Raw genomic sequence first — 20,435 nt, 5'->3', positions numbered from 1 at the left:
CTACTGCCTCACATACCGAGTTTCTGTCATATCATCAGCTATGTTTTCAAGGCATGTAATCGGGATACAACTCACATTTTTTCGGCGAAGTGTCATTCGCAGGGGATTTTGATTTTTTAGGACGACTGAGCTCGAGATTGGCAGTGCAGCAGAATACGAGAGCCGCTATGGCTTCGAACAGACATTCCATCTTCCTATTTTACAGCTGACGGTGATTTGAGTGTTTTGATTGTTGAACAGTGAAAAAAAGTGTGCAGTATCGGCCTTTTAATAGTCGGTGTTGAATGACGTAGCCAGGGGAACGAGTTTATCGGACCCACCGCAAAGGCTTAGACGGTGGCAGTGTATCTTTATCGGATTCTAACTTGATAAATATCGACCATCAAAGGTTCTAGAAGAGAAAAAAACAAAATAAAAGCCAGGACCAGCTGACCTGTAAACACAGTAAACACAGCAAAACGACAAAAAAAAAAAAAAAACTAAGCCCAAATATCCGCATACGGATCCCAAGAACTATCCTGATGCCACTCATACTCCATATAATCACTAATAACCGACGCATTCCGCTGGCCATAAAACTGCGCAATAAACGCCAGAGTCGCATCAACGCCCGCCGAAATCCCCGACGACGACCAGACATTCCCATCAACGACCCAGCGCGCCTCGCGCACCCAAGTCGTATTCGGCCCGTTGCCGATAACAGAGGCCCACGAAGCTTTATTCGTGGTCGCGCGCTTCCCGTCGAGAATGCCGGTGCGCGCGACTAGCGTCGAGCCCGTGCATATTGTGATCAGGTACTGGAGGCGGGGGTAGGTTGTTTTGATGTAGTTGAGGAGAGGGGCGAGGGTGGAGTCGGGGGCGCGCGTGCCTAGGCCGCCTGGGACGATGAGGACGTCGAGCTCTGGGGCGGACTCGAGGGTGTGTGTTGGGTTTATGGTGGGGAAGAAGGAGGCGTTGAAGGGGTTCATTGCGGGTGTGTAGGGGGCTGTTGTGACGGGGTCGAGGGATTGGGAGATTAGCGAGAGCGAGATGTTGTCGTGGCGGCGGGCGACCCAGGAGAGCGCCTCGAGGGGCCCGAAGACGTCGAGGATTTCGAAGCCGCGGAAGAGCAGCATGCCGTAGTTCTTGGGGGTTGCTGTTGTGTTTGTGGTGGTGGACTGGGAGCTGGGCTGGGAGAGGGCCAGGAGCCCTATACCCAGGTTGAGGGTGGTGGTGAGTTTCATGGTGAGGCTTGGATGTTGGAGGGAATAACACAGTAATACAGGAACACAGGAAGTCAGCTCATTAAATGTCCATGGAAGATGAAAGCTATAAAGGATCTTTGTTACGCGCCGGAGAAGGAGCTGCCAAGCGCCACTGAGCATATTTGCGCTCTTTGACCGTTTCAGATGTCAGATTGTCCCTGAACTCGAGCCATTCTATGCTAAGTACACCACATTTGCCGGCGGAGTCGAGACAGCCAAGCAGCCACTGTTCCTGCAGTCATATACTCACGGCGCCTGTGTGAAGCTAAGGAACAACTGCACATTAATAAACCAAGGAGTGAAAACAGCATATTCTGTTCTATCCATCGTGGCAAGCTCTCTCGTGCGATATTCCAGACTGTCGCATATACCGACCCAGCACTGTCTCTCCTACAACAATTCCCGCTATAATTGAAAAGAAAACTCCAGTATTAAATGTCATGACTGCGAGCATTCTGTTTGATATTAGACCACGTTTTAGTCCTGTAGTCAAGGAATAGAAACTCACAGAATATATCCAATAAACGCCCGCACCCCTTCCAGCAGCGCTAGACTGCCATCGCGCCAGCTCCACGGTGAACTCGGGGTCCACTGGGGAAGAAGTGTAAATAAGTAGTTCCACATTCGACAGCACCGGAATTGTTTTTCATCATCTGGAGCTAGCGTACTGCTCTCAGGTGTCTGGAAATGTTCCTCCTCAGCATTGTGGATGGCGGTATATTGTGGTAGTGGACTCAGCCGTGCTTTGGGGATGGTTCGGCGACGGAACTGAGGCGGAGGGAGGATCGAAATAGAGGTAGCAGATTGGTGATACTCGAGCTGGAATCGGAGAGCAGCAAGGAAGCGGTTCAAGAAGGCGAGGGCGAAGAGGAAGAGCAGAGTGAAAATGTACGCTGGAACAGAGGTTGTTGTCCAAGCGCTGAAGAAGAGGGTGACTTTTGTGCTGTTTGAGAAAGTAGCAGGCATGTCCATGGTTGGATGAGACTATTCTAAGGAGCAGAAGTGTGATATATATTAAAAATACAGATTAGTGCTTATGCGCGCAAATGTGCTCAACTGCGCTCACTGACGCAAATACAGCCCTGCAGCCCATCAACTATTTGCGGGCCATGAACGGACCTTGCAGGGAGTATTCTAATGCACCCTATAGAGTCGATTTATTTTAATATCCTGAGTTGCTAAGATTTGGTGCTGTAAACAGCATTGGGGACAAATTGACCTGCCAGGCAAGCTGAGGGCTACGTGGGTGAAGACTCATCGCTCGCTCTACTACTCTCTGTTACAAGATGATCTTAGGTAGGATTCAAACCCCCGGAATAACCAGTGTTACAAAGTCCAATCGCTCTTGTCGCTACGGTCCAGCGCCTCTTGATCGTAGAAGTATGTCGGTGGACAGTCGGCAAGGCCCCAGGATACCCACTCGATGTCCGTCCACTTGTCGTCTGGTTCCGCAGGACGTGAGCGACTGAATCCGGCGATGAAACTAATCACCAGCGAACTAATTAGTAGTTGCAAATTGGAGAGCGCTCATACTCACATCTTAGATGATTCTGCATCCCAGAACAAGTGTGATGGGCTGCTCTGCGCAGCATATACCCCGGCCTGTAGACATTCTCTATTACCGACACGCCGTCAGCTCATCAACTAGGGAGCGTGCAGAGGAAATCACATACTCCCATGCTATACGGAATGCCTCTCGGATTCTATCCCGCTCACCATAGTCAAGAGTCCAGAACGCCTCGTGTTCCAACTGGATGCCGGGTGCATGGTCCATCAGAATATAATAGAGAAAGCCACCAGGGACTAGTCCCTCATTATCCTGTGTCAGAACTTCAAACTCTCGGATAACCGGCGTCACCTTGCTTTTGTTCTTGGTGAGGATCTGTAGCGGCTCGACCTCGTGGCAGGCGTTATTAGGGAGGATGTCCGTGGCCTGCCTTGCTCGCTCAGCGAGAAGCCCGTATTCAGAACCGGCGTAGGGGATTCTATAGAGATTGGCAGGGTTAGTTTATATTAAGTCCTTGAGCGAGCGCATACACGAACTGCATGATGATCTTCAGTACAGCGACATCACCTGGGTTCTTAACGCTGCGACAGCGGAAGGTGCCATACGCTGCACTGGGCTTTCTGTAGTTGACTGTATCAATGTTATAGTCTTCTGCCGTCAGCTGGTCGTTCTTGTCGCAGTATTTTGCTTCCAGCCTCCATCCGGAAACGTCCGCCGAGTACCTGAACCTGATGACCTTGCCGAGCCAGACCAAGTTGTTGAAAAACTCTTTGTGCGTCATATCGGAGAATCCTGGTTGTTGAAGGTTAGATGGTGAAGAGCGAGGTTGGGAAGTTGTCAGTGTTACAAACAAACTCTGAACGGACCATGGTCCATTCACTAATCCACAAGTTTCTGGTATCTATGCCGACCATCAGTTAGATTTGGTCTGCACTGATGGACCGAGCCTGCTACCAGCCCTTGGAGTATATCCAACTCGCCCCCACGCTAACGTTGATATTAGCTTGATATTAGCTTGATATGGTGAGTGTCGTATCGTGATTGTGACTCATAACGGGTTCTTAAGAAGGACAGTGTCTGGCATAAAACACCTTTAAACCATCCTACACTGTATGTAATACCAAACCCTCTTTACATCACGACCACAATGGCCAACGAACCAAACCGCAACACCACCAACCCTCCGGCCCCAATCTACCCAACCCAGCCCACCACTGTCATCCTCCCAAGACCAGCAGACCTCCAACCAATTCACACAGAGAATCTCATCCTCCAACCATTCAATTTAGACTCCGAACCAGCCCTAAACTCAGACGCAGCAAAGTTCTTTCTCTTCCGCTCAAGACCCGATGTCGCAGCCTGGCTGTACTGATCCCCCTCCAATCCCAACCCCAACTCCAATTCAAAGCAAAAAGTTCTAACAGCAGCCCAGCCGATCCAAAACCCCAGACTCCACGCCCTCGGAAACAAAATCCTGGATGAAAGCCAAAATATTCAACACGCCCGACGGCAGCGGCGCTATAAACAGTCGGCATTTCTTCTTCAGCATCGTGCCCAAGTCCTCACCGGGGACTATCATCGGCGGGGTCGGAATCAACTCACTCTCCCCTGCCCCTTCTGTTGGGTATGCGCTGCATCCGGACTTCTGGGGGAAGGGGTATGCGACGGAGGCTGTAAGGGGGGTTGTTGAGGCGTGGTGGGGGCTACCTAGGGTTCCTGTCGAACATACAAATGGGGATGGAAATAGGAGGGGGGAGGAGAGGTTATTTGCAGCAACTCAGCGTGAGAATATCGGGAGTCGCAAGGTGCTCAGTAAAGTTGGGTTTGAAGTCTACGAGTTTGCGGAGTACCAGGGGGCGACTATTGCTGTTATGTGTATTAGTAAGAAGGGTCTATACGATCAGTCATGAAATCGATTACGAGTAAGGCATTGATAGATATTTGCTGAGGCTGCCTGTGAGTTATACATAAAATAGGAAGGAAGCCCTAAGTAGCGAAGTCTGTCGTAAGGAAGGAGCGACTGTTGGCAGCGATGGTCGCTCCTGCAGTTACTGGGAGGACATGAATATGGAAGGAACGCATTTACTGTCTCGAGGAAGGTGCGATACGTTCATCGTAAGGAAGGTGCGATGGGGTTAGGAGGCCCAACTAAAGCAGCAGCATGTAATATCTAGTAGCTTTGTTCATTTTAACTACACAGCGGAAGGTCAACGAGCACCTGTGGTCTATACAAAGTCTCCGGATCATTTATCGCCTGGAGGTTCACCGGATATCCATTAGCTGCCAAAGACGCAGCAACTGCCATTGCGGTGGATGTTGCATCCAGGCCCCTGATTAGGACACCATCATACGCTACGTTCGCCTTGTCGAGCCTGGGATCCGCCTTCAAAATCTGTTTAATAGGACCGGCGAGTGCTGCATGAGGTCCTATCTCGATCAGGTTGGTGACTGCGACCTTTTTGAAGGTAGATAATCGCGTTTGCTCGCTGGAATGTTCATTCGGGATTCCACTCGGGTTCGTCTCGAAGCAGAGAGACTGCACCGCGTCGACTAGTTTTACCTGCTGTACCAGGTTTTGAACCCAATAGTGAGGGCCTAACTCCGTAGTAGATATCTCGGTCCCAGTAACAGAGGAGAAAAATTGGGTCGATCCGGTAGGTTGTTTGGACGGCTTGATTGTCTTCATTTCAGTCATCAATTTCAAGTATTCACCCGCAATCGGATCCATATGGTGAGAATGGTATGCCACGTCCACATTCAACCGTCGAGTAAATACTTCTTTGTCCTGTAAGACCGTCCCAAGTTCCTCGATCGCTGCGTAGTCACCGGAAACAGTAATGCTGCTGGGACTGTTGATGCAAGCGACATTGGCCCTTCCCGTCCGTAGAGCTGCGAGATATGGATCAATATCACGCACCGACATGCCTACCGCCATCATTGACCCTCTTCTCCCTTTTGTGGAGAGTGAACTTGCACATACACCACGAAAATAAGCGATGGCAATCGCGTCTTGCATACTGAGCATCCCCGCGGCATAAGCGGCTGCAATTTCTCCACTGGAATGACCAGCCACCCCATCGGGGTATATCCCCCATGATGCGAGCAGGTCGACAAGAGCAATTTGCAAAGCGGTGCAGAGAGTCTGGCTGAGCAGTACATGGCCTAGGGTTGAATGGTCATCCAAGTTTAATATCTCTATGTGCAATGAGTTGTTAGATTTGAGCCGCCGCGGTTCCAATTTATTATATCGTACCTATAACATCATAAGGAGCACCAAGTTGACCGATGTAGTCATTCATCTTCTGCATTGATTGACGGAACACCGGGTATGTGTCTAGCAGCTCTTTGCCCATTCCAGTCCAGTGTGCTCCTTGACCAGTGAATATGAATCCGATAGTCGGCTTTGTAGACGCCTTGCGTATTTGAGGTCGGGAGGATAAGGCAGTCTTCAGGGTGCCAATCGACTGGGCAACAACCATTGCTCGGTACGTATGCTGTTCATGCTGTTTGTTGAGGGTAAAAGCGAGGTTACCAACCCACTCGTCGCTCGCATCATCCCCGCGATCTTGAAGGAATGACTGGAGCCGCCCAATAAAGATATCGAGGGACGACTCATCAGAAGCTGACAGTAGGAATAGTCTGCGCCGTGCGACTACCGATTGACCAGCCTTGCCTAGGTGATCATCCTGGGATTTGGATGGGCGGCGGCTCAGAGGACTGGTTCCACGGACAGGAATGCCTGAATTGACAGCCATGATCTTGGAAACACAGGCCTCTGTGGCCACTCTGACAAGATACCGCAGTTCGTAGTCGGACGTGCAGCATCCTGAAGTCAGAGCGAGAATACTCCGCTCCGTGACATACTCGAGTTTAAATCACCGATAACAGTCCCAGTTTTCGGTCGGAGAATATACCTAATGTTCCGACGCTTAGCAGTCAACAGCGAAGAAGTTCCCTGCTAGTTAGCCAAGATAAAGGGGAATTGCTCTGGAAATCACTGCCAAACATATCAATGCGCGGTTTGGCGAGAGCGAGAGCGACTGTGCATCCAGCCTTCCAGCACAGGGTGTGATATCGGGCTGCAGTCCAAATGAATACAACAACCATCGGATTATTCTGACAATGGTTGGCCCATGGTGTTGACAGTTTCACCCAGAGTCGCGGTAAAGTGGCTGAGACCGCACGACGCCTGTAATTGGCAGACAGGCGTAAAGGGGTGTCAAAGTGGTTGTTGTTAAAACATTCAGTCGAGCCATCGAGTATAGAATATGCCTATTGGTACCGGGGTGTTCGTGGCCTAATACAAAAAGGCCCATGGTTGATGGAATGATAGAGCTATAAATGAGCAGATCCCTGAAAGAGTTAGAGGAGCAGTGGAGAGCGTGTCAATAATAGTGACATTCCCAATTCTCTCTATTGAGAACTGGCAAGCTACAATATATCGTCGGTATTGTACAGTGGAAGCACATCGTAGTCGCACTCTAGAAGGCTTCTGGATATAGTCACCACTGTCATCTTGGCCATTTCCTCCCAGATGTAAATCCCGCCCTTGTTCTGCTCCCAGGTGATAGCCTCGATTGTTGCACCACTGCTGCCCCCATCGCTCGGCCTTATAAACAATATGTAGTGCGGAATGCCGGTTGCGGTTCGAGAAAAGTGGACGGAAATGATGCCATTCTCGCCCAGAGGCGAGACCACGACGCGCCACTTGTCGTCATGATCTTGCGGCTCAAGACCGGCTGTGAGCTTCTCAAAGTCGGTTTCGCTAATGCCCAGACCCCATGGTGCTGTAGCGGGTTCTTGCATTTCGAGATCCTTTTTGGCGTCCCTTTTCATGGGAAGCTCGGTTACAGCCTCCCTTGTTGTGTTTTGATCTGTGATTGTGAGCATGCAATCGCCTGGGTGTGGTTGTAGTCTGACATGTACTGGCTCTGGGAATGATTGAAATACCTTAAAGGGAGGAAACCGTATGTAAAGTGTTGTCTGTAATATTGTTTCCACGTAGCGGGGCATATATGATGGATATATATATTGTCTGATTTTAAACTATGATGTAATTGGGCGGGCGAAGCTGTAATTATAGGCTATAGGATTGTAGATCTACCGTAAGCCATCATCTCGGTATGAGTGGGCATCAGGCACCAGCGGAAACTGTCGTAATCCTTAGGGTTAATGGTTATATAGGGGCAGTTTCTGGGCGAACACCAACCATATTGAAACCGCAAGTAACATGAGAATTGGCTGTAGACTTTGAACTTGTACAAGATAGCAGATTTCTCAGATATTCCCTGGCTTATTCAAGAAAGACGTTATAGTATTAATCCTCAACAGTTCGGGAGCAAAGACAAGCACAAGAATAGAAATTAAATTAAATTAAAATCGGTGTCAGTGATAATTTCACACAGATCGACAATAGCCTCGCAAGAGACATCAAAACAAATATAAAGGTCTAAATATAAGGGAGGAATTGAACCCAAATAAGGACCACCATGCCATCCTACGCCACTAGTTCAGCATTCTGACAAGCCCAGGTCCCTGTTAAACAAGGCCGACGACCTGGACCTACTAAGAATCCTCGCCACTGAAACGGTCTTACTGTGAGTCTTCGTTGTTCTCCTCGATGTTGTCCTCGTTTTTCTCCTGGTTGTTCTCGTTGTTCTCCTGGTTTTCGTTGCTTTCCTCGTTGGTCTCCTCATTGGTCTCCTCATTGGTCTCCTCGTTGGTCTCCTCGTTGGTCTCCTCGTTGGTCTCCTCGTTGGTCTCCTCGTTGGTCTCCTCGTTGGTCTCCTCGTTGGTCTCCTCGTTGGTCTCCTCGTTGGTCTCCTCGATGCCCTCCTCACTGTTATCGCCATCTACAGGCCGCACGGGCTGCGGGCGATCACCTTCGAGATTCTCGTTCCACCACGGGGACGGGTGCGGGTATGGCTGTCCGTGCTTGTGGTCATCGCTATCGTCCCATCCGCTGTGCAAGTCCTGACGCTTCTCCTTCCCATTGCCATTTCCATTCTTGGCCCACTGGTCTTTACCCTTGCCCTTGTCCTTGTCATCCTCAGACCAATCATGCTGCCAGTCAGGGTTACCATGGCGGCGGCACGAGGGAACTCTCTGCTCGTAGTCGCAGACTTTCAACTTGGGGCTGTAGGCTGTGCCGGGCCCGCAGGTCTTTCGCACTGGGATACCGCCGGCAGCACATTCGAAGAACTTGTGGCAGTCGTGGGGGTCAGGCCAGGCGGTGCCAACATGGCACTTGGGTGCAGCGGCGGCAGTCGCGGCTAGGAGGGATGCGGCGAGCACGGTTAGGACCTGGCTGGTGAGATGCATGGTAATACTGATGGCTGCTTAGCAAGTGTGACAACCGGATATGGTTTCCATATCTTACCAAGTAATATGCACGTGCAAGATACAAAACTATATCAAGAAGAGCGAAGTCGGCTGTTGCGAAGGGACAGGCGGAATTGGTCGAATGAGTTGTCGTTGATAGATGTTTTCTAAAGCAGAACAATGGATATTTATAATATTATCTTGCTTCGTGCTCCTCATACATGCGGAGATATCCAGGGTCCAGGCCTATGTTGGGGGAATGAATGAAGGGATACATAGCGGGCCCGCACTTCTTCAGGGTCACCCTCACTCAATGTAGGATTGATAAATGTCAAAGGCGCGTCGATGGTGCTGTAAAAGCTTAAATTGCAAGCTAAACTAGTTGCCAACTTTTCACATACCTGCCCCTGGACCCGACCTCCGGGTCTAGACAGCGATACTTTCTTCCTCAACGTATCGGGTGTTTCCTGGCCTTCGCTATGACCCCCTGCGATGCCATCCTAGGAACAATATTGCATTCTGTGGGAGAATGGCTACATCGAGGCCCCAAAGATGGCCACAGTTCATGTAGGCAGAGGTGCTTTCTATATTTTCGAAACAGTATCTCCGCGGTGCTCAGCATTCCGGGCCTGTAAGGAAATTTCCTGTGTAGCGCAATGTCTTCATACAGCAGCGGAGAGAGCTCAGCGAGCTTATACCTTCGATCAGATATTCGAACGTCTCCCTCGAATGTAGCCGTGAATCGTACAAGGAAGAAAGTATTTCAAATGCACCTTGTTCAATGATATGCCAATGTTATGGACGTCGAAAAATATGTAACTTACACCTGCTAGGGCTTACCTAGACCTGCAGCAATATGCCACTTAGATATATTGACCCTTCACTGTTTCTTGTCCCAAAACAAATCAACATCCCTGCCCTCAAGCCAGTCCGCCATCGCATCATACATTTTGAAAAATCCCTCATTGCAAGCATCCGGCAAATTCTTCAAGACCTCATGCCCCAGCGCATGCTGTGCAGCAGCCAAATACTGATATCCAGGCGTATACTTAGCCAAAACATCTTTCGGAAACTCGGGAACAGTCTTTCCATCCACAGGCACAACCTTATCCTTCTCGTAGAACACCCTGACATACTGTACCTTCCAACCCCCGTCCTCCAGCCTACAGAAGAAGATAAAGCGACAGTCACAGTCAATATCGACGGGGATACCCTGGATAGTAAACCTCTGCGTGACCGTCGCCTTCATCTTCCCGATTCCCCGGCCCTTGCTGAGGTTAACGTTGGCGAGAGTACCAGTCTCCCTGTGCGCGATGAAGTCACCATGCGCACGGCCTTGAATGGACGCGGAGATGAATTCATCGATTGGAAGAGGGCCGGACCAGGCTTGTTTTAGATTAGTCGATAATGCAGAAGCTTTACTTGCGCGGCCGACGTTTTGGCGGTTACTTACCAGTCCAGACATACGCAGCGCCCCTAGTGAAAAGGCTGCGGAAATTATGCCATTCCGAAAAGTCTCTATACACTGGCCAACCCTTGCAGAGCTCGGTGATGCACTGTCTCGCTAGGATCTCCTCGGTGGTGCCGTTGATGTAGTTTCCGTGGACCCGTTCGGGGTCCTGGGCGGGAACATTGTAGGTATTTCTGTGCGCTTTCGAAGCCATAGTGATGATAGTAGGGCTTGGATATTGAATAATTCCACTGTCACATATAATATTTGAAGGTCTGAGTATTTTTATCGGCCAAGGGGGTTGCAAATCGATCGGCCGAAAGGTTCCGAGTACATTCCGAGACCCAGGGTTGGGCTTTTATATAGAATCCGCCCATCGTAATGATGATGTCGACAATCCGGAACAAAACCACGCGACTAGTTTTCGGAGTTTAACAGAATAGTAACGTATTGCCGTTCATAATGCTTTTTATGAGTGGATGGTCTTCAGTAATGGTCATCTGTTGCCTCATTGTCTATGACGTACAGCTGTTGTCGGCTAATGGCGGGGGAACAAACAGCACATAATTATGGGTTTATATTATGAAAAATAAAGGAAGGTGGGAGATACTTTATAACCGATACTGGTAATCTATGCCCCCAATAAGAATATATAGAGAAGCAGCATTTATGTACTTTGCATTAACCATGGCTACTATAACATGGTTCTGCGCCTTTCCAGCTACATCTGATAGTAAAGTGTACCCTGAATTCTCTCTCTACTAGCTTGGTATTGGCTATAATCCACGGGCAACGTCTCCTACTTTGTGGCTGGACATTGTGAGCCCGATATTAATATTCATCAGTCAGGATATTCATTTAGGCCTGAGGCCAACACTGCCAATACATAATTACTCTAGTTAAAGGATTAATGGAAAATGTGATTATATTCAAAGTGACATTAGAATTCTGTAAACCCTCCATAGCCGTACAACAACAGCAGGATAATTAACACCGTGCTTAGTGAAACTGAACGAAAGATTGCAGCTTGGCTAGTCGGAGTTCCCTTTTTCGTGTGCCCCATTGACCTACATGTATTACCAGGCAGTCGATGACAGGCTAAACCTCACAAAGCTGAATCACTTTTTGGGCATTTCGCGAGAGAGCTGCTGGTTGATAGCAGCCTGATCAGGGAACCGTGGTCCATTACAGGTGTCATTAAGACATTCGCAACCAACAATATCTCGCTCTTCCTTTTCCCACATATAGCAAGCGAGGACATAGAAGCTGGCGACAACGTTGAATATGCGCAAGGCTTTCATGTCATCTTCATTTCCGTTTGAATAGAAATAGGGGAAGACCATGTTGATGACGGGGAGTGACCATAGAAAGAAGGAGAAGACCATAGCGAAAAGCATATCAGCGAAGTTGCCCATCTTGTAGGTGGTTTTGGAATGAACTGGAAGTATCTTCTTTTGATGCTGTTTGACAGGTTCTTGAAGTTTGTCTGGAGGTGTCTGGATAACGGAGATGCAGGGGTGTTTGCTCGGTATTTATGTTCAGCTCAAACGCTAGATTTGTGTCATTTCTACAAGACTCACATAGAGATATCACTGAATAAAGAATATTCATAGCTTGAGTCAGCGAAACAAAGGGCTATTCGTAACTGGTATTGCCTAATAATACACAATAAAGGGTTCTCTCTCACATGGGGAATCTACCACCTATGAAGTCAGACAGAAGACATTCACAGCTATCATCAGAGTCCGTTACTCTTCAGTTCGTCCACTGAAGAGCATGTAGATCCAGATAGTATACAGATCTGCCCAAAATAGTAGGTCCTGCCGGAGATCCGCGCAGCCAATGGCGTCACTGCGCTGGTGGGGCGTTAAGGTTGCATTTGGCTGATATAAAATGGCCTTCTCCCAGGAATTGGATAATCTAACAATACGATTTAATTTGACTTCCTAACACCTCACAATTTCACCCGACATGGCCAGCGCTGGTCGATACTTCTACCCTGCGGGATTTTCCCGCCACATTGCGACCATCCTTGGGTTCCCGTCGAAACAATCAATCGCCCGGGAATACTATAAGCTCGCTTGTACTGAGATCGCAGCTCTGGCTGGTGCAGTCTCTGCCTTCGAGCCAGTCCGTTTATACGCTCGGCCTGAAGATGTCACCCATGCAGAGACATTGGTCCGCCAATCCCTTACCGGCGCATCCGGCAACATGTCCAATGTCTCGGTCATTCCACTCCCGACGAACCACCTATGGGTCCGCGACACCGGCCCTGTTTATGTGCGCGGCCTGAGAGAATCAGACCGACATCGCCGATTCGCAATCAATTTTCACTTTTGTGAATGGGGGAGAAAGGACGAAGTCGCGGACGCGCACCAAGCAGCTGACGGACGCGACTGGCCGGAAATGACTGCAGCGGAGCTTCAAGAAAACTCAGATTTCGCAAAACGTGTTATCTCCGCAGATGATTCTCCATCTCCTGTAACACTTGTCGAATCGAAGATTTGCTTAGAGGGAGGGGCCCTGGTTGTCGATGGCGAAGGAACCCTCTTGGCTACGGAAAGCAGCATCATCAACGAAAACCGCAACCCGGGTCTCTCGCGCGATGACATCGAAGCGGAGCTCAAACGCCTTCTAGGGGTCGAGAAGATCATCTGGTTTCCTGGTCGGAAGGGCCTTGATGTTACTGATGTTCATGCGGACGCGGAGGTCAACTTTGTGCGGCCAGGTGTTCTGGTTCTTTCGCGCCCACACCCGACGGCGCCGAAGCCATGGATTGAGATCTATGAAGAGATTAGGGATATCTTGAGTCGGTCGGTCGATGCGAAGGGCCGCCCCTTTGAGGTACACACCATCGACGAGCCTGATCCCAAGGCACTCGGCCCCTTGACTTATGACGAGCCTGCGACCAACTATGTTAACTTTTACTTTGTCAATGGAGGCTTGATCGTTCCGCAGTTTGGGGATGCGACGCGCGACAAGGAGGCCGTGGACACTTTGCAATCTCTATGCCCAGAGCGTACAATACGTCCAGTTCTGGTACAGGCGGTTCCGCTGGCTGGTGGCGTGCTCCATTGCTCCACGCAGGGTGTTTTCGCCTTGGAGGACTAGCAACTTACTGGAATAGGATAAAACGGCGCAAAATGACACCATTGGCCAGATAGAGTTATATTGAGAATTACTAGTTACTGCATTGTAGATAAAGTAGATATGCTATTGTGGAGCGATATTATAGTGGTTGGACTAGTTAAATCGTCCAGGATAGACCTTCCCTTAGCGGAAAAGCGTCCAATCAATATCTCCAAATTAAAACCCCCCAAAGTATCGCAATGACAAAGCTGTCCTTGAAACTGCTCTGTAGATTCTGGGGTAATGCCCTCATCCCCGAAGTTATATCGTCGCCCTCGTCGGCCGCCTGCACGGTTGAGGACTAAAACGGGTTGTTTGACATGTATCCACCCATTGGTTACCCCCACCGGCCATAACCGATACGCTAATGCATCGCAGGCCGCAGAAGGAGAAAAAAATGTGATGAACAGGCGGAGACATGCGGGAATTGCACCCGCAGATGGCTGGAATGTATATGGCCTTCGTCAGGGTCAACTGCAGTCTCTGATGACCTTCCATCTGAATCTCCCATGCAGGTGCCTCCATACAACAGCCTAGCGGTATCACCATCTGCGAGGGGTACCTGCTTGGACGAACCCTCTAACACAGAGCTGTCAGCTCCACTATTGTATCCAGAGCCCACCACACTGCCATTATATGCCGGGGTAATCCCCGCAGCAAGCAGTCAGCTCTTTGACCTATTACGAACGAAATGGCTCCGCCAGCTGATTCGGCCTCTGGCATATGACTCGCTGATCGAATTATACCACCAGGAATCAATGGCCATGGCGATGTACACGCCATTCTACATGCACGCTCTGCTGGCTTGCTGTGCAGCCGAATACCCGGTTGACGATGCTAATGGCAGCGCCAGGGAGGAGTTTTCGCGGTTATCCAGGAAGCATTATATTTGTTCCATTACGGGTCTTCGGGAGGCTCTTAGGACTGCTGAGTCCAACATCCATAGAGAAGGGATTATTCGTACTGTTCTCATACTTTGTATATTCGAAGTAAGTACGCCTACGATGTGCTATACTGCGGACGGTGAATAGCTAACCTGGGAGATAGAGAGCTAAACCTTGGCCATCCAGTGGAGTTGGTGCGCACCTTTCTGGACTCGCTCAGTTGATACAATCCGAGTCCGCATGGGGGACACTGGACTGTCCAGTATCTACCGTTGGAGTTGCTCAACGTCGCATTGTACTAGAGGGCTTCGTATTCCACGCGGCAACTAGCGTTCCCTTCCAGCCGCTCTCGGATCAGCAGTCCAACTTGGACTGGACGATGCGGTTTGCGCAGACCAAGCTTGAAAGTATGTTTAGTGAAGGAAGTGCGGTGAAACCTGATTCGCCAGTATTGGGTGTTGAACCGAAGCTATTCGTACTCGTCCGTGAACTCTCTTTGATGCATCGAGAATATGAACAGTCCCACGCGGACTGCAATAATCCTCGTCTTCAACGAGGCCAAACCCTCAGCGCAATGCAAGAGCAGCTCTCAGTATATCGCCGTCTTTACTCGACGGCCCCATGCCGTTCACCAAACTATTTGGCACCGCGAACCCAGACTCTATCGTCAGGCTATGCAGATGCCAGTGGTAACAACCCACTTTTAATCGGACCATTGTTATACATCACCGCCGCCGAGATTTTACTCTCCGACATATTAGGCAATGCAACCGCACAGAACCATTTCGTGTCTGCGTTGAGTATCCCAGGACTAGTCCTAGAAGGAGTCGAACTCGTTCGCCAACTCGACCCGACGAAGGACTATTATGCGGAATATTACGGATGGCCTATCTACGTTCTAGCGAAGTTTGTTTCACGCGAGCAAGACCGAAAGTGTCTTCTGTCTCAGGTGAATGCGTTTTGGCAGGAGACGAGGAGTGGCACAATGGCTAGATTAGCGGATATACTGGGTAATGGTGATAGGATATCTACGTAATGAACTATATTTGACATGAGCTTTTGTGACATTTTGATCTCCACTACACAAGCCTATTACGTGAAATTTATTTCTATCTATCCTGGTTTTCTTCGGTAGCACCAGCGTATCGAAATTAAACTTTGCGGAAAATATACTTAGAGCTCCTAGTCAGTTACCCGATTAGGAAAGAATGGCGCAAAGTGACGCTATTGGTCAGATAGTCTCGACTCCAACTGTCGGGATATCAGAGTTGATCTAGATGATACACGATATCACTTAATTTACGTCAATAAAACTTAGTTGAGTTTGACGGTATTGGATATCAAAGATAAGAGTTCATCATTACTACTCAGTCATTGCTCGTAAACTAAGCTTCTTATATTGACACTTCCTGCGAAAATCGCCTATACCTCCCCGCCAACTTAACCCTGAACGTTTTCCCAAAGCAAATGAAGCCCAGATTGCCCATCATGGTCAGCATTGTTATCAATCCGAATGTGACGTAAAACCAATCCAGGCCGACGCGGTCAACCCACGGCTGGAGAGCAAAGACAAAGATAGTGGAAATGACGTTTCGGGTGAACGTCAGGGCGACGATCGAGTCGGCAATTATCTATTGCATACAGAAAACGAGTCAGTTATATCCATATGCTGGGGGTACAGCAGATAGAGGAAACTTACATCTGTATACGCATCCGTAAGGTAGGTGAGTGCCGCACTGCTCGCCGGGACAATCCCAAACGCGCTAATCCCCAGCCCAAAAGCCGGTAAAAGCCAGTGCGAGCCACGATCAAGGCCAATTCCAAACATGAAGAGGCCCGCGGGGACGAAGGGGACAAACACCAAACAAAGCCAAAGCCGCATTTCCGGCTCAAAGATACCACCGTTTCGCCTTGCCAGGTAAAGGACAATCACATCGCTAAGTGGGCCGCAGGTAATGGCTGATAAGCAGGCACCAACGAATGGCGGTATCCCCATTAGGCCGATTTGGGCAGAGCCGAAATTATAGGGTGGCAATGTCATGACGGATGAGAGGGTCGTTACGGGGACTGTTGTGCAGGCGGTCATGATTCCATATTCGACCGCCATGTAGAAGACGGCCGGGATGCTAAACATGATAAGGAATGGCTGGTATGTGTGTTTCGCGAGCTGACCGAATGATACTGGTGAGTTGGCCCACAGGGCCAGTTTCCGCCAGTATGTTTTCTTTGGAATGGAGTAGTCGATGTGGACGGGGTCGTATGGCATTGTCTCGTCCTTGGCAGCGTTGATGTTTTGGGGAACTGGGGCCCCGGACTCCTTTTTCGAAGAATTACGCTCCGGAACTGCCTCATTGATGACTGGAACGCCATCAATAAGCGAGGCACTGAACATCGTTTCTTCATAAAGGAAGAAAAAGGCCACAAGCCCAGCGCCAAACAAAATAGCCATCCACCACCACACCCAGCGCCAGCCCTGGGAAAGAGTAATATACCCGCCAGCTAGGGGGGCCAGGGTGGTGCCGACAGTCATGAACCAGTAATAGATGGTGTTCATCAGGCCTCGCTCATGCACAAAATAGACATCGGCGACTGTCATCTGCACCATCACCTCGGCGAGCGCGCCCACGATACAGCTGAGAATATTAACCAGCATAAGGTCTACCACATTTTGCATGCGGGCAGACCAGACGCTGATTCCGCACTGGATCGCCGTGCTCAAGACATAGACTGGCCGTCTGCCGAATTTCAGAGCGAATGGTATCAGGAATACCCCGCCGATGGCCAACGCTCCACAGCCGGCCGCGTAACTATCGTTAAGCAGTGCGAAGGTGAAGTTGAGCTCGAGATTGAGAGGGCCCCAGGTCACCGTTGCAACATTGACCCTAGGAATCTGAGCGTTTGATGGAAGAAACGAGCGAGGGTGGTACTCACAGCGCCATGACCATTACAACGTAGTAAGAAACAAGTCCAAAGTTGAGATGTTTCCTCCATTGCGGCCAGTTCTAGTTTATAAAGTCTTGTCAATATCGTAACTTGGATGGCGGCCTGGGAACACCGACCAAGGGGTCATTCGGGTCTCTGCTTGGTCTCGGCTCTAGGATGACCTCAGACTGTGAGAGGTCTTGTACAACGTCGAGTTAGTCTAGCTTGGAACGACACGCATGGTTGAATGTATTTTACTCACCTTCGAGCCGAACGGTTCCCGGTGGCCAGGCAGGATCAATATTTTGGCTAGACGACATAGTGAAGACTCCAGGATACGAGGATAGAAGATAAAAGAGCCGGATCAGATTTAGGGATATTCGCGAGAATGGTTGAATGTCTTTATATTGTTGAAGCAGACAAGCTGTCACTGTCCAACTGACTATCTACGGCCATTCACCATCCAGCCAGGATGAGGAGACCAGAATGCATCTATGCTGAAAGGGGAAGGTGTAGGCAGCCGCCAGTAATACAGAGGGCTCAGAACAAGCTTATCAGGGGCTTGACTGTTTGTAATGCGGGGAAGTAAAGTAACAAGCAGTGGACACTAACCCTACAAAGTACGAACAGGACGCCGTCTCCACTGCAACTGGACCAGAATTCCGCCATTCTCCGTTCCAACCCCAATCCTTCCATATATTGCAATTTCAAAAGGGAAACTTCAGGAGACCTGTAATTTTGCTTGACTTCGCTTAAACCTCGTGGTTCAATAAATACCCCGTAAGGCGCAGCTTTCGTGCCCTTTCGTCAAGAATAACTTTATATCCTGACCATGACGTCTGTCTTCCGAAACGGCCGCATTTTTGCCCCATCTCGATCCTCCTCCGGGGATGGATGCGAATTCGCCGATGGCATGATCATTAAAAATGACCGGATTTCATATATCGGATCGCTAGATTCCACCACCGTCCCCGATAATGCGACAGTCATTGACCTGGAGAACCGCATTGTGCTTCCCGGTTTCATTGACGCCCATGTTCACATTCTGCAATACGGACATTCCCTGCGCAAAGTGAACCTCATTGAATGCATTTCACTCAAGCATATCCGGGAGACAATCTCGACATACGCAAAGGCAAATCCATCTGTGCCTCGCATCCTCTGCCGGGGTTGGATCCAGTCCTCCACCAAAGGCATCGCCCTAGCCAGCATGTTAGATGACCTTGACCCGCGTCCCGTTTTTATCGATTCATTTGATCTCCATTCCATGTGGTGTAACTCCGCTGCTCTCGATGAGATGAAGGTCCACTCTGCCCCTGATCCTCCTGGTGGTACTATCCATCGGGATGAAAACGGGAGAGCGTCTGGTCTGTTGGATGAGTCTGCATTGGTGAACCTCGCTTGGCCATATCTGGACAGCCTCTACTCGACACAAGATAAAATCGGCGCTCTGGACGTAGCGGTTTCTTCATATACAGCGGCTGGCTATACCGGAGTGGTGGACATGGCCATGGACCAGGATACATGGGACCTTCTCGACCAGTACCGCAGGGAAAAGTCCTTTCCTTTCCATATTGCAGCGCACTGGCTCATCCCGTTCTCGAACGACCAGCAAGCCAACTTCAAGCATGTCGATCGAGCCATCGAGCTCAGGAAGACCTTCAGGGACCCTACTTTCTGCATTGCTGGGATTAAGCTCATCTGCGACGGTGTTGTTGACGGATGCACTGCTGCTCTGTTCCAGCCATACACAGGCAAGTCAAAACCAGAAGATCCTATCTGGCCAGTCGATATGTTGAAGGAGGTGGTCCAACGAGCAGATGAAGCAGGCCTGCAATGCGCCATTCACGCCATTGGAGATAAAGCCATTAACCAAGCCATCAATGTTCTATCAGAAGTCGGCACCCTAGGACGCAGGCACAGAATCGAGCATCTCGAATTGACATCCTCTGAAGATGCAAAGCGCCTCGGACAGCTGGGAATTACTGCATCGGTTCAACCAGTTCACTCAGATCCAGCTCTCTTCAAGGCATGGCCGGGTCTGATCGGCCGGGACAGGTGTAAACGCGCGTTTGCTTATAAGGAGTTCACAGACGGGGGAGCACCTCTCGCTATTGGGACTGATGCTCCTACCGCAGCCCACTTTCCGTTCCCGAATCTCTATAACGCAACAACCAGACGCTCAGCGCTTGAACCTGAGTCCACCAAGACTGTGAATCCCCATTTCGGCCTTGGCTTAGCTGAGGCGACAGCGGCTGCGACTACAGGCGCGGCGTATGCGCGCTTTGCTGATTCCTGGACTGGCTCGTTAAAGGCAGGGTTGAGTGCGGATTTTCTGGTGGTGGATATGCAGTGGGCTCAGGACAGGCTTCTTGAGGCAAAGGTTGCCCAGACGTGGTATAAGGGGAAGAAAGTGTATGATGTGGATGCGCCAGAGGTTTAGACTATTTCAATCTTCAGGTACTATGGAGAAGGCACGATGAGTCAGTGTGATAGTAGGAAATCAGACTATGTTAACCGCTTTTACACGAGTGGGTTCGGGTGTTCATGATAAGCAAGCTCTCTCAACCAAGGATATATTGGTAAACCGGTGAGTCGGCATGCCGCGTTTCTGTCTAGACCATTTGCGGCTCCCCGACGGCGAAGTTTATAGTTTAAAGATGGAAAGAAAGCAGTGGTGACACCCAAGGCGGAGGCAATCGCGACAGTTTGGCGGCCTTGTACCAATTTGAGGACTCCTTTACAAAACTCTAAAATCCGCAGGTGGTTTAGGCATCCGAAGCTCTTCCAGAGATGTTCGATATAACCGCCATATGATTTAAATACGGACAGCCAAAAGAACAAAGTCCTGATATGCTGGCGGCGAGGTTGCCCCGATTGGGTAGTCGCCCCAGCAGGGTCATGGCGGGAAAATCCGATCAGGAAGGAGGCGGCACGGTTACCACTTTGGGAACGTATGCCAACCCCCATGAACAATG

General features: G+C 49.8%; 13 protein-coding genes across 13 annotated transcripts; 4 read left to right on the top strand and 9 right to left on the bottom strand.

Moving 5' to 3' along the window:
• Positions 1–479: 479 nt before the first annotated feature.
• APUU_61172S (DJ-1/PfpI family protein) lies at positions 480–1,223 on the bottom strand (the record flags this gene model as incomplete). The annotated part of the gene is made up of 1 exon (XM_041694484.1): positions 480–1,223. One exon carries the CDS (start codon positions 1,221–1,223, stop codon positions 480–482), a length of 744 nt encoding a protein of 247 aa, XP_041560310.1.
• Positions 1,224–1,748: 525 nt separating this feature from the next.
• crmD (putative copper transporter crmD) lies at positions 1,749–2,216 on the bottom strand (the record flags this gene model as incomplete). The annotated part of the gene is made up of 1 exon (XM_041694483.1): positions 1,749–2,216. The coding sequence occupies one exon, from the start codon at positions 2,214–2,216 to the stop codon at positions 1,749–1,751; it is 468 nt and encodes a 155-aa protein (XP_041560309.1).
• A 354-nt stretch (positions 2,217–2,570) lies between these two features.
• Positions 2,571–3,532, bottom strand: APUU_61170S (uncharacterized protein; the record flags this gene model as incomplete). The annotated part of the gene is made up of 4 exons (XM_041694482.1): positions 2,571–2,727; positions 2,782–2,859; positions 2,918–3,229; positions 3,288–3,532. 4 exons carry the CDS (start codon positions 3,530–3,532, stop codon positions 2,571–2,573), a joined length of 792 nt encoding a protein of 263 aa, XP_041560308.1.
• A 366-nt stretch (positions 3,533–3,898) lies between these two features.
• Positions 3,899–4,661, top strand: APUU_61169A (GNAT family N-acetyltransferase; the record flags this gene model as incomplete). Its single annotated transcript, XM_041694481.1, has 2 exons — positions 3,899–4,116; positions 4,184–4,661. 2 exons carry the CDS (start codon positions 3,899–3,901, stop codon positions 4,659–4,661), a joined length of 696 nt encoding a protein of 231 aa, XP_041560307.1.
• Positions 4,662–4,939: 278 nt separating this feature from the next.
• On the bottom strand, positions 4,940–6,506 carry APUU_61168S (acyltransferase domain-containing protein; the record flags this gene model as incomplete). Its single annotated transcript, XM_041694480.1, has 2 exons — positions 4,940–5,946; positions 6,005–6,506. 2 exons carry the CDS (start codon positions 6,504–6,506, stop codon positions 4,940–4,942), a joined length of 1,509 nt encoding a protein of 502 aa, XP_041560306.1.
• A 676-nt stretch (positions 6,507–7,182) lies between these two features.
• On the bottom strand, positions 7,183–7,587 carry APUU_61167S (uncharacterized protein; the record flags this gene model as incomplete). The annotated part of the gene is made up of 1 exon (XM_041694478.1): positions 7,183–7,587. One exon carries the CDS (start codon positions 7,585–7,587, stop codon positions 7,183–7,185), a length of 405 nt encoding a protein of 134 aa, XP_041560305.1.
• A 756-nt stretch (positions 7,588–8,343) lies between these two features.
• Positions 8,344–9,072, bottom strand: APUU_61166S (carbohydrate-binding module family 14 protein; the record flags this gene model as incomplete). The annotated part of the gene is made up of 1 exon (XM_041694477.1): positions 8,344–9,072. One exon carries the CDS (start codon positions 9,070–9,072, stop codon positions 8,344–8,346), a length of 729 nt encoding a protein of 242 aa, XP_041560304.1.
• Positions 9,073–9,952: 880 nt separating this feature from the next.
• Positions 9,953–10,736, bottom strand: APUU_61165S (uncharacterized protein; the record flags this gene model as incomplete). Its single annotated transcript, XM_041694476.1, has 2 exons — positions 9,953–10,458; positions 10,526–10,736. The coding sequence occupies 2 exons, from the start codon at positions 10,734–10,736 to the stop codon at positions 9,953–9,955; spliced, it is 717 nt and encodes a 238-aa protein (XP_041560303.1).
• Positions 10,737–11,640: 904 nt separating this feature from the next.
• APUU_61164S (uncharacterized protein) lies at positions 11,641–11,937 on the bottom strand (the record flags this gene model as incomplete). The annotated part of the gene is made up of 1 exon (XM_041694475.1): positions 11,641–11,937. One exon carries the CDS (start codon positions 11,935–11,937, stop codon positions 11,641–11,643), a length of 297 nt encoding a protein of 98 aa, XP_041560302.1.
• Positions 11,938–12,493: 556 nt separating this feature from the next.
• On the top strand, positions 12,494–13,633 carry APUU_61163A (agmatine deiminase family protein; the record flags this gene model as incomplete). The annotated part of the gene is made up of 1 exon (XM_041694474.1): positions 12,494–13,633. The coding sequence occupies one exon, from the start codon at positions 12,494–12,496 to the stop codon at positions 13,631–13,633; it is 1,140 nt and encodes a 379-aa protein (XP_041560301.1).
• A 527-nt stretch (positions 13,634–14,160) lies between these two features.
• On the top strand, positions 14,161–15,571 carry APUU_61162A (uncharacterized protein; the record flags this gene model as incomplete). Its single annotated transcript, XM_041694473.1, has 2 exons — positions 14,161–14,640; positions 14,699–15,571. 2 exons carry the CDS (start codon positions 14,161–14,163, stop codon positions 15,569–15,571), a joined length of 1,353 nt encoding a protein of 450 aa, XP_041560300.1.
• A 358-nt stretch (positions 15,572–15,929) lies between these two features.
• On the bottom strand, positions 15,930–17,777 carry APUU_61161S (uncharacterized protein; the record flags this gene model as incomplete). Its single annotated transcript, XM_041694472.1, has 5 exons — positions 15,930–16,166; positions 16,235–17,417; positions 17,467–17,537; positions 17,595–17,656; positions 17,720–17,777. 5 exons carry the CDS (start codon positions 17,775–17,777, stop codon positions 15,930–15,932), a joined length of 1,611 nt encoding a protein of 536 aa, XP_041560299.1.
• Positions 17,778–18,289: 512 nt separating this feature from the next.
• Positions 18,290–19,900, top strand: APUU_61160A (amidohydrolase; the record flags this gene model as incomplete). The annotated part of the gene is made up of 1 exon (XM_041694471.1): positions 18,290–19,900. The coding sequence occupies one exon, from the start codon at positions 18,290–18,292 to the stop codon at positions 19,898–19,900; it is 1,611 nt and encodes a 536-aa protein (XP_041560298.1).
• Positions 19,901–20,435: the final 535 nt, after the last annotated feature.

This window comes from Aspergillus puulaauensis, chromosome 6 (genome assembly GCF_016861865.1).
Source record: "Aspergillus puulaauensis MK2 DNA, chromosome 6, nearly complete sequence".
NCBI classification, from domain to species: domain Eukaryota; kingdom Fungi; phylum Ascomycota; class Eurotiomycetes; order Eurotiales; family Aspergillaceae; genus Aspergillus; species Aspergillus puulaauensis.
The sequence above is the reverse complement of the archived record's forward strand: the minus strand, read 5'-3'. Positions and strand labels throughout refer to the sequence as shown.